Source organism: Heteronotia binoei, chromosome 10, assembly GCF_032191835.1.
Source record: "Heteronotia binoei isolate CCM8104 ecotype False Entrance Well chromosome 10, APGP_CSIRO_Hbin_v1, whole genome shotgun sequence".
NCBI classification, from domain to species: Eukaryota; Metazoa; Chordata; class Lepidosauria; order Squamata; family Gekkonidae; genus Heteronotia; species Heteronotia binoei.
Window position 1 is genome coordinate 1,126,640 of NC_083232.1, and position 16,005 is coordinate 1,142,644.

The window sequence follows — 16,005 nt, forward strand, 5'->3', positions numbered from 1 at the left end:
GTCCCAGATGCCCCAGTGTTGCCATCGATGCTCCAGGGGCTTCCAATCTGCTCAGATGCATGACCTACCCAGACCAAGCATGATTTTTTGAGCAGTGATGCTCTGTATTCTTGGTGCTTGGGGGGGGGGCAACATTGGGAGGGCTTCTAGTGTCCTGGCCCCACTGATGGACCTCCTGATGGCACTTGGGTTTTTTGGCCACTGTGTGACACAGAGTGTTGGACTGGATGGGCCATTGGCCTGATCCAACATGGCTTCTCTTATGTTCTTATGTCTGAAGCAAGTGATGCTCTGTATTCTTGGTGCTTGGGGGGGGGCACAGTGGGAGGACTTCTAGTGTCCTGGCCCCACTGATGGACCTCCTGATGGCACCTGGGTTTTTTGGCCACTGTGTGACACAGAGTGTTGGACTGGATGGGCCACTGGCTTGATCCAACATGGCTTCTCTTATGTCTGAGGCAGTGATGCTCTGTCTTCTTGGTGCTTGGGGGTGCACAGTGGGAGGGTTTCTAGTGTCCTGGCCCCACTGATGAACCTCCTGATGGCGCCTGGGTTTTTTGGCCACTGTGTGACACAGAGTGTTGGACTGGATGGGCTATTGGCCTGATCCAACATGGCTTCTCTTATGTCCTTATGTCTGAGGCAGAGATGCTCTGTATTCTTGGTTCTTGGGGCGGGGGGCAAAGTGGGAGGGCTTCTAGCATCCTGGCCCCACTGGTGGACCTCCTGATGGCACCTGGTTTCTTTGGCCCCTGTGTGACACAGAGTGTTGGACTGGATGGGCCATTGGCCTGATCCAACAGGGCTTCTCTTATGTTCTTATGTGACACAGAGTGTTGGACTGGATGGGCCATTGGCCTGATCCAACAGGGCTTCTCTTATGTTCTTATGTGACACAGAGTGTTGGATTGGAGGGGCCACTGGCCTGATCCAGCATGGCTTCTCTTATGTTCTTATGTCTGGTCCGTGGGCCAGGGGACCCCTGCTCTCCACCTACACACAAAAACGGACACAGTCCATGCTGTAGGGTGACTCCTCCCACTGAGCACTCCCCCCTGCTCTGATTGCATTCTGCATGTGTCTCTGCATCCTGGCTCCTTTCTTCACAATGCTGCTCCCACCTGCAGGCTGGGATAGAAGGACTCTGGGATCTCCATTCACATCTACTCATATCTACTGAAGAGAGATTTAACTTCCAAAAGGTGCTGTTGAATTCAAATCCAGTGCCCTTCTCACTGGCCCTCAAGTTCCCCTGAGAGGAGACTGGAGGCTCAGCAAAGCAAGAAGGCCACAACCCTTGAAGGGGGAGGGAGGTTATTCTGGCCAGAAATGGCAGCTTCTCCCCCACTGTCACCCCCCGCAACGTTTCCAAGGCTGGGATGGCCCCGTGGGGGCCACACAACCACCAGGGTCTGGCAGCATAGAATCATAGAAGAGTTGGAAGGGACCTCCAGAGTCATCTAGTCCAACCCCCTGCAAAATGCAGGAAACTCACAAACCCCTCCTGCCACCCCATCAGCTTTTCTCAAGGCCCTGCAAAATCCTGCAAGATGTTTAACACATTGATCTCTGATCGATGGGAAATATTCCTGGCACGCTGGGAATCTGGTCATTTAACACCTAGTATATTTAGCACCTAGTATATTTTAGACATCATTTCATTGCTTTTGTTTACACCACACCTTTCTCCCCCTTCAACAACAGAGGAAGAGGAGGAGGAAATCTCTCTCCCTGCCCCATATTGCATGTCTGATTTCCTTGCTCCTGCCAGGGGCTAATTGCAGAAGGGCGGGAGGGGGGCCCCCAGGGCTGGTCACGATCCGCTGCACCAATTAAATCAGCTCTGTTCTTCTCCACAGCTCTGGCTGGTCCCACAAAAGAGCCCGTCTCTGGCACTCCGGGTAAGGGGGAGGGAAGGAACTCCTCAAGCGGCAGGGCGGTGGCAAAGTCCGATTTAGACTACTTCATCGGATTCCCATTCCACTGGAGAGGGAGGGTCAAACCCACACGGTGGTGAAGAGCTAGGAAACTGACCTCCTGTGTCTTTCTGCTCCCCACTTCCAAGGCGCTGAGGAGGTCAGCTTCACCCCCTGGTCCCCCTGGACTCCCTGCTCTAAGACTTGCAGCGATCCAGACCTCCCGGCCCTTAAGACCCGCATGCGCTTTTGCCACGGAGGGGCCAACTGCACAGGAGATGCATTTCAGGAGCGAGAATGCAACCTGCCCCAGTGCACAGGTGAGGAGCCCTCCATCCCTCTGGATCCGAGCGTGTGTGAAGGGTATGTGTGCATCTCCCTCCCTCGATGCGACAGGAATGCCAGCTTGCGGCAGTGCCTGCTGCCCATCTCCAGTCTGAAAAGTGTGGGAGAAGATTGGCAGAAAGGCTGAGGCCCTGGGAAGGGCTTGAGGGAGGGGCTGTGGCTCAGGGTGGCAGAGCATCTGCTTGGCACACAGAAGGTCCTGGCATCCCCCGTTTAAAGGAGATAGGAAGTGATGGGAATAAGGCTGGGGCATGGGCATACGAAGCTGCCTTCTACTGAATCAGACCCCCCTCGGTCCATCAACGTCAGTCTTGTCTACTCAGACTGGCAGTGGCTCTCCAGGGTCTCAAGCTGAGGTTTTTCACACCTATTTGCCTGGATCCTTTTTTGGAGATGCCGGGGACTGAACCTGGGACCTGGGACCTTCTGCTTACCAAGCAGATTCTCGACCACTGAGCCACTGTCCCTCCCCTAAAGAATGGTGATGTCAGGGGGTGTGGCCTACATATGAACCCATGAAGCTGCCTCCTACTGAATCAGACCCTCGGTCCATCAAAGTGAGTATTGTCTGCTCAGACTGGCAGCGGCTCTCCAAGGTCTCAAGCGGAGGTTTTCACACCTATTTGCCTGGACCCTTTTTTGGAGATGCCAGGGATTGAACCTGGGACCTCCGGCTGACCAAGCAGATGCTCGACCACTGAGCCACCATCCCTCCCTAACACTTATGAGGCTCTCCAGGGTCTCAAGCTGAGGTTTTTCATGACTATTTACCTGGACCCTTTTTAGTTGGAGATGCCGGGGATTGAACCTGGGACCTCCTGCTTACCAAGCAGATGCTCTACCACTGAGCCACCGTCCCTCCCTTAAAGTTGCCTTCATTCCTTCTGAACATATGAAGCTGCCTTCTACTGAATCAGACCCCCTTTGGTCCATCAAAGTCAGTCTTGTCTACTCAGACTGGCAGTGGCTTTCCAGGGTCTCAAGCGGAGGTTTTTCACACCTACTTGCCTGGACCCTTTTTAGTTGGAAATGCCGGGGATTGAACCTGGGACTTCCTGCTGACCAAGCAGATGCTCGACCACTGAGCCACCGTCCCTCCCCAAGAGTAGGCCATGTAGGTGGCTGCCTAGGGCGCCCCTCCCCACATGCCAGCTGGTCTGCGAGGTCTTTCCCCCGCCCGAGATTTTCTCACTCCACAGGAAAGTTGGGAGGGGGGGCTTTGCACAGAGGAGCCCACTGCGCAAATGGGGCCATCTAACCCCGCTTAGCTTCTCTGCACTGAGGGGAGGTCAAACGAGGGTGTGGGCGTTTGCTCAAGAGGAGCCCTAAATGCAAATGGGCACACATTTGGTGAGTGCTGGGGACCCTCCCCCACTGGAGGGATGGGAGGTTGGAACCTTGCTGGGGGCAGCAAAAGCTCCAGCGCCGGCCCTGGATGAGAAAGGCTGCCAGTCTGAGTAGACAAGAGACCTTGGAGAGCGGCTGCCAGTCTGAGTAGGCAAGACTGACTTCAGCGGACCAAAGGCCTAATTCAGCGCAAGACAGTTTGGGGGAGGGGGGTTGGCATAATCGCCCCCAGAACCTGGAAGTGGCCACAGGTGTTTCCTGGAAACAAAGCCCTGCCGGAACGCTCTCTTCTAGCAGGAGGGTCTTCCAGGCTCTAACAACCACGGCCAGTCCTCCTCTCTTCCTCTCCTCCCTTCCGCAGACACGCCGCTGTGCCAGGGAGAGGAGTGCTTGGATGTGAACTGCACCTGGAACCCCTGGTCCCCATGGAGCGAATGTTCCCGGACCTGCGGGGCTGGCCAGCAGCGGCGCCTGCGCACCTACAACCCACCCGGGCAAGGCGGGCATTGGTGCCAGGACATCCTGGTGGCCAACACTGAACGGCATTTCTGCAACCTGCAGGCCTGCAAAGGTAGGATTTGAATGCCAAGGTGGTGTGGGGGCTAGAGTGTCGGGTTTAGGATCTGGGAGACTCAGGTTCAAATCCCCACTTGTGCCCTGGAAGCTCACTGGGCGGCCTGGGGCCAGTCAGCCTTGCCTACCTTGCAGGGTTGTTGTGAGGCTAAAATGGAGGAGAAGAGACTGAGGGAAGCTGCTTTGGGCCCCCAGTGGAAAGAGGCAGGAGGAGGAGGAGGAGGGCAACAACCACAACAATAAACCCTGCTGCTCTCTGCTCACGCTTAGGGGGCCTTTGCCTCTCCCTCAGATGCCCCCAGCCAGCCCGGACTCCTCTGTTTAGTGGAAAGGAGTTCTGGATGGGGAGACCCAACTGCTGCACTGCAGAAGGACCTCTGCCCGTGTCTCTGGAAAAGGGGTCCTTGGGGTGGTGCCAGCTCCAGGTGCTAGGCTGCCAAGTCCCGTTCAAGGAATATCTGGGGACTTTGGGGGCGGAGCCAGGTGAAGGCAAGCTTTGGGGCTGGGCCTCTGCATGGTCCAATGCCTCAGAAAAGGAAAGGAGAGGTCCCCTGTGCGAGCACCAGTCGTTTCCGACTCCGGGGTGACGTTGCTTTCACAACGCTTTCACGGCAGATTTTTTACGGGGTGGTTTGCCGTTGCCTTCCCCAGTCATCTACACTTTCCCTCCAGCAAGCTGGGGACTCCTTTTACCGACCTCGGAAGGATGGAAGGCTGAGTCAACCCTGAGCCGGTTACCTGAAAACCCAGCTTCCGCCGGGAATCGAACTCAGGTCGTGAGCAGAGCTTAGGCCTGCAGTACTGCAGCTTTAACACTCTGCGCCACGGGGCTCTTAAAAGAAAAGGTCCCCTGTGCAAGCACCAGTCATTTTCGACTCTGGGGTGACGTTGCTTTCACACCGTTTTTATGGCAGACTTTTTACGGGGTGGTTCGCCATTGCCTTCCCCAGTCCTCTACGCTTTCCCCCCAGCAAGCTGGGGACTCATTTGACCGACCTCGGAAGGATGGAAGGCTGAGTCAACCTCGAGCCAGCTACCTGAGCCCAGCTTCAAGAGGGATCAAACTCAGGTGGTGAGCAGAGGGCTCTGTCTGCAGGACTGCTGCTTCACCACTCTGCACCACGAGGCCCATCCTTAAACCAACCCTTTTCTCCAGGAGAGCTGGTCACTGCCGGCTGGAGAGCAGTTGTAAAAGCAGGAGGTCTCCAGGCCCCACCTGGAGGCTGGCAAGCCCAATTTTATGGCAGCCATTTTATGGCTGGCTCTGCCTCCCACAGCCGCCATTTTGTGGCTTTGCCTGATAGGGCTCCCCTGATTTGGAGGTCTTCCCCCCACTTCAGGGTCATCGGAGAGGGAAATGTCTGCTGGCCATTCCATTATACTCTATGGAGACAGTTTCCCATAGGGTATAATAGAGAAATGTTGGTATCTGGGACTCTAGGGGGGGGGGCTTTTTTGTTTTAGGTAGAGGCACCAAATTTTCAGCGAAGCATCCAGTGCCTCTCCTCAAAACACATCCCAAGTTTTAAAAAGTTTGTAGCAGGGGATGCCCCCATCCTACATTATTTTCAGTGGATGAAAGGCATTTAAAAGGAGCGTGGTCCCTTTAACTGTGATAGCCAGCCCTTTGAAGTTCAATCATGCTTTTCACACCCTTGCTCCTGGCACCACCCCCAAAGTCTCCTGGCTCCACCCTCAAAACCCCTGGATATTTCTTGGGTCAGACGTGGCAACCCTGTCTGCCCACTATGCTGTGTCAGAATTCCAGAGGTACCCCCAGGCTACAAAGTGTTGGGGGCTCTGCCTGAGAAGAATTCGCACTCTGAGCCACTTGTGGCTCCCAGTCCTTTGGGTCTCGCTCTGGGCCAGCAGCCCTCTGCATCACCCCTCCTGCTCTCTCCTTTGGGAGTGGAGAAGGTCCTGCATGGCCCCTCAGGGATGTCCTGGCTGCTCTGCCAGTCCTCGCCACATCGCCCACCTGCCCTCCTTCTCCTCCCCTGCAGTGGACGGGGCCTGGGCCAAGTGGAGCCCCTGGTCCTGGTGTGACCGCAGCTGCGGCGGGGGACGCTCAGCACGCACAAGGACCTGCACCAGCCCCCCGCCCAAGAACGGAGGGCGGCCCTGCCCTGGCGAGAAGTTCCACGTGCGGGTCTGCAACCCTCAGCCCTGCGGTAAGAGGGAAGAAGGTCTCCCTGAGACCACCCTGGGTGGGGGTGCAGGAGGGCAGACTGCAGTCGGGGGGATTAGGAGGTTCCCGAGGGGCAAGGACGGCCAAGAGCAAGCAGGGTTGCCAGCCTCCAAGTGGGGGCAGGAGTTCTCCCAGGACTACAGCTGATCCCTGGATTGCAGAGAGGAAATGACCAACACTCTGTCACACAGTGGACAAAACCCCTAGGTGCCATCAGGAGGTCCATCAGTGGGGCCAGGACACTAGAAGCCCTCCCACAGTCCTTTCCCCCAGCACCAAGAATACAGAGGACGTAAGAGAAGCCATGTTGGATCAGGCCAATGGCTCATCCAGTCCAACACTCTGTGTCACACAGTGGCCACAAAACCCCAAGTGCCATCAGGAGGTCCACCAGTGGGGCCAGGACACCAGAAGCCCTCCCACTGTGCCCCCAAGCACGAAGAATACAGAGCATCACTGCCCCAGACATAAGAACAGAAGAGAAGCCCTGTTGGATCAGGCCAATGGCCCATCCAGTCCAACACTCTGGGTCACATAAGAACAGAAGAGAAGCCCTGTTGGATCAGGCCAATGGCCCATCCAGTCCAACACTCTGTGTCACATAAGAACAGAAGAGAAGCCATGTTGGATCAGGCCAATGGCCCATCCAGTCCAACACTCTGGGTCACATAAGAACAGAAGAGAAGCCCTGTTGGATCAGGCCAATGGCCCATCCAGTCCAACACTCTGTGTCACATAAGAACATAAGAGAAGCCCTGTTGGATCAGGCCAATGGCCCCTCCAGTCCAACACTCTGTGTCACATAAGAGAAGCCCTGTTGGATCAGGCCAATGGCCCCTCCAGTCCAACACTCTGTGTCACATAAGAACATAAGAGAAGCCCTGTTGGATCAGGCCAATGGCCCATCCAGTCCAACACTCTGGGTCACACAGTGGCCAATAAAGCCAGGCGCCATCAGGAGGTCCATCAGTGGGGCCAGGACACCAGAAGCCCTCCCACTGTGCCCCCCTCAAGCACCAAGAATAGAGAGCATCTTTGCCTCAGACAGAGAGTTCCAGCAACCCCAGCCAGCCAGGTCTCTTCAACCTTCCTCCACCCCATCCCCCACCTCCCTGTGCCCGCCCAGCTGCTCAGTCTATGATTCCTCTCCTCTGGCAGAAGAGGCCTGCCCGCTGGGGATGCAGCTGACCGACTGTGCCAATGAGTGTCCACGCCACTGCTGGGACCTCCAGGAAGGCATTGTGTGCCAGGACGGGGAGGACTGCGAACCTGGCTGCCGATGCCCAGACGGTAACGAAGGCCTCCATTCACATTTCTCCCGTGTCTTCCGCTTGGAGATAGAAGCAGCCTCCTTTGGGGGCTTTCGGGCCAGCGGGGTGGTCTTCTGGGAGCAGACTTCTATGTGTCTCTTTGTCAAAAGATTTCTGTCCTGCTTGTAGCCTTTTGCCAATGAATGATGCTTTGAGATAACTGCAGACAAAACGCACAGCAGTTAAAATCACAACCAAACAACGAAACAACATTAAGAGTCCAGTGGGGCACGTTTAAGACCCACAAAATGTTATTCGTGGTGAAAGCTTTCATGTGCAAGCACACTTCTGCAGGGCACATGACTTCTTCGGGATCGGAAGAAGCGGGCAGGCACACGGAAGCTCGTACCCAGAATAAAACTCTGTTGGTCTTCAGGGTGCCGCTGCTGGACTCAGACTTTGTTCTGCTGCTTCAGACCAACATAGCTGTCCACCTGAAGCAACCAAACAATGAATGAGCTATAGCATGATCTGAAGAATGCCAAGAAAACACAGGCAGAGAAGCTAAATGGAAAGACTTTAGAAGCCAAATAACAGCCACATAAGTCTGTAGATCTCTGAGCCCTGGGTGAAAAGAGACTTTCCTCTGGTGCCTGAAATGAAGAGGGCAACTGTGAGTTGTGGTGCAACTGTAGAAAAGGCCGCCCTCTGTGTGTGTGTGTGTGTGTGTGTGTGTGTGTTGGGGAGGGGCCCTGGCACAGTGGAAGAGCCTCTGTTTGGCATGCAAAAGTTCCAGGGCTCCAGCTGGAAGGACCAATGGAAGGAGGGGATGTGAAGGACTTCCTCTGCCTGAGATCCTAGGGAGCCACTGCCAGTCTGAGCAGATAGTTTTGATCTCAATGGACTGAGGGTCTGATTCAGTAGGAGGCAGCTTCAGATGTCCACACCTGAACTGTGAGAAAGCTGGATTGTGTGTGGTTGGGGTGACAAGCAGTGATCCAGTGAAGCCGCCTTTCCATCAAGGTCAGCCCTGCTGTGGCTCTTCAGGGTTTCCAGCCAGGAAGCCTTTCCCTCCCCCTCCTGCCCTTTAACAGGAGCTGCCGCTGGGGATGCAACCTGGGGCGACTGAGTCTCGGCCCCTCCCTCTGGCCACCTGCAGAGCCACGAAAGAGAGACCACTCGCTGAGCCTCATGCTACGTGGGGATTTGAACCTGGTTCTTCCCTGCCCTTGTCCCACGTGCGAATCGCAATGCCTCACTGCCTGGGCTTGACCTGGGCTGAATTCCAAGCAATGCAGCTGGCCTCCTGCAGACAACTGGGTCTTGAGCCTCCCCCATCCTGAAAGGTCTCCCTGCCCCCTCCCCAGGGACCCTGGAGCAGGACGGGGCCTGCGTCTCTCCAGACCACTGCGAGTGCACTGATGCCCAGGGGCACAGCTGGGCACCGGGCAGCATCCATGACGACGGCTGCAACAACTGCTCCTGCACCGAAGGGCACCTCCTCTGCACCAACGACACCTGCCTCCCGGGCGGCTGTGGCTGGAGCCTCTGGTCCAGCTGGTCCCCTTGCAGCACCACCTGCGGGAGCAGCCGACACACCCGCTTCCGGTGAGCAGGCAGGAGAGGGCACAGTGGGGGGCAGCAATGGGGGCACCAGCCCTTCTTGGGGAGGGGGGAGAGCTGCTGAGTGGTGTTTGGCTGGGTTGGGGGGGGTCTCATCTGTGGCAGACCAGACCCAGACCAAAGTATGGGTTGGGGAGAAGAGAGGGGGTGATAGGTAGAATTTATCTAGGATTTTAAACTTCAGTGGAAGGGGGTAATTTTAGGATTTACAGCAATAGTGCTGCTCTCTCTTTCTTTCTCTCCTAATTCCGGGTGCACTTCCTTGAACGGTCACTTGCTGTGGCCCCCTGGCTGGCATAAGGCAAAGGGAGCCTCTCTCTTTCTCTTGCCCCTGCAGGACCGCCACGTCTGGTTCGTGGGACTCTGAGTGCCTGAAAGAGCAGCTGCAGACCCGCCACTGTGCCCCCGGCCCCTGCCCTCCGCTGTGCTTGCGTGAGGGCCAAGAGATGCAGCTGGGGGGCACGTGGCTTCTGGGAGAGTGCCAGCAATGGTTCGTGGTGGCTGGGGAGGGAGCCCCCAAGGAGCACCTCTGCGTGTTTCTGTTGTAGTCAACAAGGGCTCCTGTAGTCCTGAATGCCTGAAGTAGCTCCATTCTGTAGCCCAGAATGCCTGCAATAGCTCCATTCTGTAGCCCAGAATGCCTGCAATAGCTCCATTCTGTAGCCCTGAATGCTTTAAATAGCTCCATTCTGTAGCCCTAATTCTTGCAATAGCTGCATTCTGTAGCCCAAATGCCTGCAATAGTTCATTTCTGTAGTCCTGAATGCTTGCAGTAGCTCCATTCCATAGCCCAGACCGCCTGAAATAGCTTCATTCTGTAGTTCTGAATGCCTGAAATAACTCCACTCTGTAGCCCTGAATGCCTGCAATAGCTCCATTCTGTAGCCCTAATTCTTGCAATAGCTGCATTCTGTAGCCCAAATGCCTGCAATAGCTCCATTCTGTAACCCTGAATGCTTTCAATAGCTCCATTCTGTAGCTGTAATTCTTGCAATAGTTCTGTTCTGTAGCCCAAATGTGTGCAATAGTTCATTGCTGTAGTCCTGAATGCTTGCAGTAGCTCCATTCCATAGTCCAGAATGCCTGCAATAGCTCCATTCTGTAGCCCAAAATGCCTGCAATAGCTCCATTCTGTAGCCCTGAATGCCTGCAATAGCTCCATTCTGTAGCCCAAAATGCCTGCAATAGCTCCATTCTGTAGCCCAAAATGCCTGCAATAGCTCCATTCCGTAGCCCTGAATGCCTGCAATAGCTCTGTTCTGTAGCCCAAATGCCTGCAATAGTTCATTTCTGTAGTCCTGAATGCTTGCAATAGTTCATTTCTGTAGTCCTGAATGCTTGCAGTAGCTCCATTCCATAGCCCAGAGTAGCCCATGCTGTTGAAAGTCCTCTCCATATTATGCAGATATTTTTGCCCTGAGCGAAGCTGGGCCTCAGCCCTTTTGCAGAGCTCCTGGGCTGGCTGGAACAGGGCTTATCCACCCTTGGCACTGACGCTCTCCTTTGCCCCTTCCTTCCCCAGCATCTGCACCCCGGAGGGCATCTACTGCATGGACATTGTGTGTGCAGGTGAGTTGGCTCTGCAGCTTTGGTAGGAGCATCAGCACGTGGTGGATTAGTGGATTAATCCCTGGTGCCACTTTAGGGGCCAGCGTTGGAAGAGCGTTGGTTCTCTTGGGAAGCCATTTTTGCTCCAGTGTGTCATGTAAATTCAGGACTTGACGTACACAAGGCCCCAGGTTCAGTCTCTGGCCCTGCGGAGAACCTAGAGGAAGACATGAATAAGCAGTACAGAGTTAGAACGATCGATGGCCAACTTCCTAAGGAAGCTCACTTCATACGTTCACGGAATGTTCACAAACATTCTAACCTAGCAGGAAGAAGTCACGGCGAATTGACTAAGAGTATAGCTTCTATGCAGGAAAGGACGAGACAACTTACCAGGGGAAAACCTCTCTCAGGAATCAGAGGGGCAAGCGATGGAGAGACAACAGCCATCTATCTAATAAGGCAGGGAGGCTGTGCATGAACGAGTAGAGAGAGACTGCCTCTCACACCCTGATTTGGAATGAACGGGGGAAGGCTGGGAGAGAGATTTTGGGTGAGGCTGGTATGAGCACCGCCTTCTCCCACCATTTTCTGCCGTGCCCTGGATGGAGCTTGTTTCTTCTGTACCGACAGTTCACGGAGCCTGGACCCCCTGGTCACCCTGGTCTGACTGCCCCGTCACCTGTGGCCACGGCACCCAGATCCGCACCCGGGCATGCATCAACCCCCCGCCACGCAACAACGGCTCCTCCTGCCCTGGCTTGGACACACAGATCCAGAACTGCACCGCCCTGCCTTGCCCAGGTGAGGGCGCCAGAGGGCACAGATGCTGGTCCAGCAAAGATGATAGCCCTAAATATGTCTCTTTGTTTATTGCCCCCCCCTTTGTGCAAAAACCAAGAGGCACCCAGGTGGGTCAGTAGGGTTGCCAACTCTGAGCCAGTAAATTCCTGGAGATCTGGGGGAGGTGCCTGAGGAAGGGAGGGTATAATCAGGGCTTTTTTTGTAGCAGGAACTCCTTTGCATATTAGGCTACACACCCCTGATGTAGCCAAACCTTCAAAAGTTTACAGGGCCAACTGTAAGCTCCAAGAGGATTGGCTACATCAGAGGAGTGTGGCCTAATATGCAAATGAGCTCCTGTACAAAAAAAGCCCTGTGTATAGTTCTATGGAGTGCCCCCCCTCCAAAGTAGCCATTTTCTCCAGGGCAACTGATCTCTTTTGTCTGGAAACAGCAGGAGTCCAGTAGCACCGAACAAAATTTGTGGCAGGGGATGAGCTGTGGTAAGTCCTTGACTCAGAAAACTCTTCCCCTGCCACAAATGGTGCCCGTCTTTCAGGTGCTGTTAGACTCTTGCTGTTTCCCCCTGCTGCACACAGACTGCCACAGCTGCTGCCCATCTTGGTCTGTGTTGTCCGGAGATTAGCTGGAATCTCAAGATAGTTCCAGGCTCCAGATGGAAGTTGGCAACCGGGAGGTGGGGGGAGGTTCAGTTCCTATTTGACTAAGCAGAGAAGGGTGCAGAGGGGAGACAGAGGCGAGGTGAGTGTCAAGAGTGACAAGAGAATTAGAAGAAGAGATGGGATTTACGCCCTGCCCTTCACTCAGAGTTGAAGAGTGGCTTACATTCTCCTTCCCTTCCTCTCCCCACAACAGACACCTGGTGAGGTAGGTGGGGCTGAGAGAGCTCTGAGAGAACTGCTCTTGAGAGAACAGCTCTGAGAGAACTGTGACTGAGCCAAGGTCACCCAGCAGGTGCCTGTGGAGGAGGAGTGGGGAATCAAACCCAGTTCTCCAGGTTAGAGTCCATGCTCCTAACCACTGCACCAAACTGGCTCTCAAGAGGAACCGCAGTTGCCCCTTCCCATTAAAAAGCCCCACTTTCCCCTCCATGCCATTTTTGTGTTCAGAGTCACTGTTCCCCGGGCAGGAGAGGGTGCGAGGAGGAATCCTGGAGAAGGCCAAAAATCTCATTCACAGTAACAGAGTGGCATACTCCTGCAGAGCCCAGAAATGCCGCTGTCCTCTACCAACTGCTTTCCTGTACCTCTCCGCCCCCTGCAGGGGATGCTCTCTGCCAGTGGTCCCCCTGGAGCCAGTGTTCGAGGTCCTGCGGCACAGGCTTGGCCGCCCGTACAGGGGTGTGTGCTTGCCCGCCCTCCGAGGCAGCTGGGGCTCCTTGCAGCCACGAGACCCGCCAGGACATGCAGGCCTGCTACCTCCAGGCCTGCGAAGGTGAGCAGGGTTTGGGAGGATCCTGAGCTGCTGCCCCTTCCTGCAGCTGGCCTCAGCCCTCCTCTGGGATCCCACACCCTCTCTGCAGGTTGCACAGGGAGGGGTGGGTCTGGGGCGGAAGGAGCCCCCTTCAGAGAGGAATGCTGGCTTTCCCTTGAACTTCTGAATGGTCGGGGGCTGAACTTCCCGCACCAGCTTGTTGGCGTATGCTCTGGATTTGTGAGGCTTAATGATAGACAGCACACTGACTTGTGCGAACTAGCTGGCTATGCTTGTGGCCGCCGCCACCTCCTGTGGCAGTGAATTCCACATGTTAATCACCCTTTGGGTGAAGAAGTACCTCCTTTTATCCATTCTAACCCGACTGCTCAGCAATTTCATTGAATGCCCACGAGTTCTTGTATTGTGTGAAAGGGAGAAAAGGACTTCTTTCTCTACCTTCTCCATCCCATGCATTATCTTGTAAACCTCTATCATGTCACCCCGCAGTCGACGTTTCTCCAAGCTAAAGAGCCCCAAACGTTTTAGCCTTTCTTCATAGGGAAAGTGTTTAATAATTCTAGTTGCCGTTTTCTGCACTTTTTCCAGTGCTATAATATCCTTTTTGAGGTGCGGTGACCAGAATTGCACACAGTATTCCAAATGAGACCGCACCATCGATTTATACAGGGGCATGAGGATACTGGCTGATTTGTTCTCAATTCCCTTCCTAATAATTCCCAGCATGGCGTTGGCCTTTTTTATTGCAATCGCACACTGTCTTGACATTTTCAGTGAGTTATCTACCACGAAACCTCTATCACGTCACCCCGCAGTCAACGTTTCTCCAAGCTTAAGAGCCCCAAGCGTTTTAACCTTTATTTACAGATTTACAAGTTATAGTTGTTCTGGTATACACTGGACAAAGTGCTTCGCCAGACAACTCGTTTGAGAGCAGAAATACACTGCATATGTATAGAACTCTTCCCAGTTCTATACATATAGCTATATACAAGCACCAATAAGCACAAAGTGCTGAGTCACTCTGCATAAGCACAAGTACTCTGGGCAGAATCGGTCTGCACCTGCTAAGGGAAGCTGTCAGCAACTGTCATAGATCATGTGCATTAGACTCCGGCCTGAAGACTTACAAGCAAGCATATGCTGACACAGCTCTGCTTGGGGTTGCCAGCTCCAGGTTGGGAAATCCCTGGAGATCTGAAGAAGATATTGGATTTATATCCCGCCCTCCACTCCGAAGAATCTCAGAGGGGCTCACAATCTCCTTTCCCTTCCTCCCCCACAACAGACACCCTGTGAGGTGGGTGGGGCTGGAGAGGGCTCTCACAGCAGCTGCCCTTTCAAGGACAACCTCTGCCAGAGCTACGGCTGCCCCAAGGCCATTCCAGCAGGTGCAAGTGGAGGAGGGGGGAATCAAACCCGGTTCTCCCAGATAAGAGTCTGCGCACTTAACCACTACACCCAACTGGCTCTCTATTAGAGCTCTGGCTGACCCAAGGCCGTTCCAGCAGGTGCAAGTGGAGGAGTGGGGAATCAAACCTGGTTCTCCCAGATAAGAGTCCGCACACTTCACCACTACACCAAACTGGCTCTCTATTAGAGCTCTGGCTGACCCAAGGCCATTCCAGCAAGTGCAAGTGGAGGAGTGGGGAATCAAACCTAGTTCTCCCAGATAAGAGTGCACACACTTAACCACTATACCCAACTGGCTCTCTATTAGAGCTCTGGCTGACCCAAGGCCGTTCCAGCAGGTGCAAGTGGAGGAGTGGGGAATCAAACCTGGTTCTCCCAGATAAGAGTCCACACACTTAACCACTACACCCAACTGGCTCTCTATTAGAGCTCTGGCTGACCCAAGGCCGTTCCAGCAGGTGCAAGTGGAGGAGTGGGGAATCAAACCCGGTTCTCCCAGATAAGAGTCTGCACACTTAACCACCACACCAAACTGGCTGTGGGGTTAAGGCTGGGGTGGGCAGGGTTTAAAGAGGGGAGAGGCTTCCGTGGGACAGAATGCCCTAGATAAGAGTCCATCTTCCAAAGCAGCCCTTTGCTTCAGAGGAACTGATCTCTGTTGTCTGGAGACCAGTTCTAATTCCAGATCTTCAGCCCCCCCCCCCCCCCGCCCGCCAGCAGTAGTTTTGCATTTGAAGTCAACCTTACTGAGAGGGGGATGTAGAACCATTTACTGCCTACAGTAAACGCACACACCCCTGCTTGAACTGTGGTATTTTTAAGGCCTTGTGGGTTCTTGTGGCACATTCATAATCCATGGGCTGTCTGTCCTTTGCCTTTGTAGCTGGGCTGCTGGTTTTGAAAGCAGAGATTTCATCCCCCACGGTCCCCCCCTGCCCCCGCCCAGGATCTGCATCAGAGCGCCTAAAAGGTGGGGGGGTGGATGCTTCCAGCTGGCCCTCTACCCCACCCTCCTCTTCCTCCCCCAGAGTGTCCCTGGAGCGCCTGGACGAGGTGGACGGAGTGTTCCTGCAGCTTCCTGGTGCAGCAGAGATACCGGAACCAGCAGGGGTTTGGGCCGGACGGGGAGCCCTGTGTGGGCTTGGATGGGCAGTTCCGCATGTGTGACTATTCCCAGTGCTCAGGTGGGAGAACCTGCCCGCCACCCCTCTAGGGATACTTGGAGGGAAAGGGGGGAGGAATGGCATTCTGTGTGCCTCAAACATGGCTGAGATATAAGGCAGGCCCCAGCGGAAATCCCAGCTTGGCCCTGAGTCTCCTATCAGAAGGGCGCCCTCTGCAGCAGGGGTTCAGGGAGTGCCCACATGCATGCCCAAGATTTGCCCAACTTGGTGCCCACCTTTCCTGGAGCCTGCCAGGCATGTTGAGAAAGTGGGTGGGGCCAGATGGGCCTTTTGCCCCCCAGGGCTTCTGACTGGCTGTGCACATTTTTAAAAGCGTCATTTTGGTGGCGGTGGCAGCTGCCACCACCACCACACCAGGATTTTCACTATGTTACTAAAGG

At 54.7% G+C, this 16,005-nt stretch overlaps 1 protein-coding gene across 1 annotated transcript in view; it reads left to right on the forward strand.

The window, feature by feature from the left end:
• Positions 1–16,005, forward strand: part of LOC132578290 (SCO-spondin-like) — a 170,568-nt gene that overhangs the window by 140,564 nt on the left and 13,999 nt on the right. The window contains exons 83-93 of the mRNA XM_060248229.1: positions 1,860–1,901; positions 2,066–2,236; positions 3,970–4,179; positions 6,185–6,352; positions 7,528–7,659; positions 8,987–9,227; positions 9,580–9,732; positions 10,765–10,811; positions 11,424–11,594; positions 12,858–13,028; positions 15,470–15,625. Coding sequence (XP_060104212.1) covers positions 1,860–1,901; positions 2,066–2,236; positions 3,970–4,179; positions 6,185–6,352; positions 7,528–7,659; positions 8,987–9,227; positions 9,580–9,732; positions 10,765–10,811; positions 11,424–11,594; positions 12,858–13,028; positions 15,470–15,625 — 1,662 coding nt within the window. The remainder of the gene's footprint in view (positions 1–1,859; positions 1,902–2,065; positions 2,237–3,969; positions 4,180–6,184; positions 6,353–7,527; positions 7,660–8,986; positions 9,228–9,579; positions 9,733–10,764; positions 10,812–11,423; positions 11,595–12,857; positions 13,029–15,469; positions 15,626–16,005) is intronic.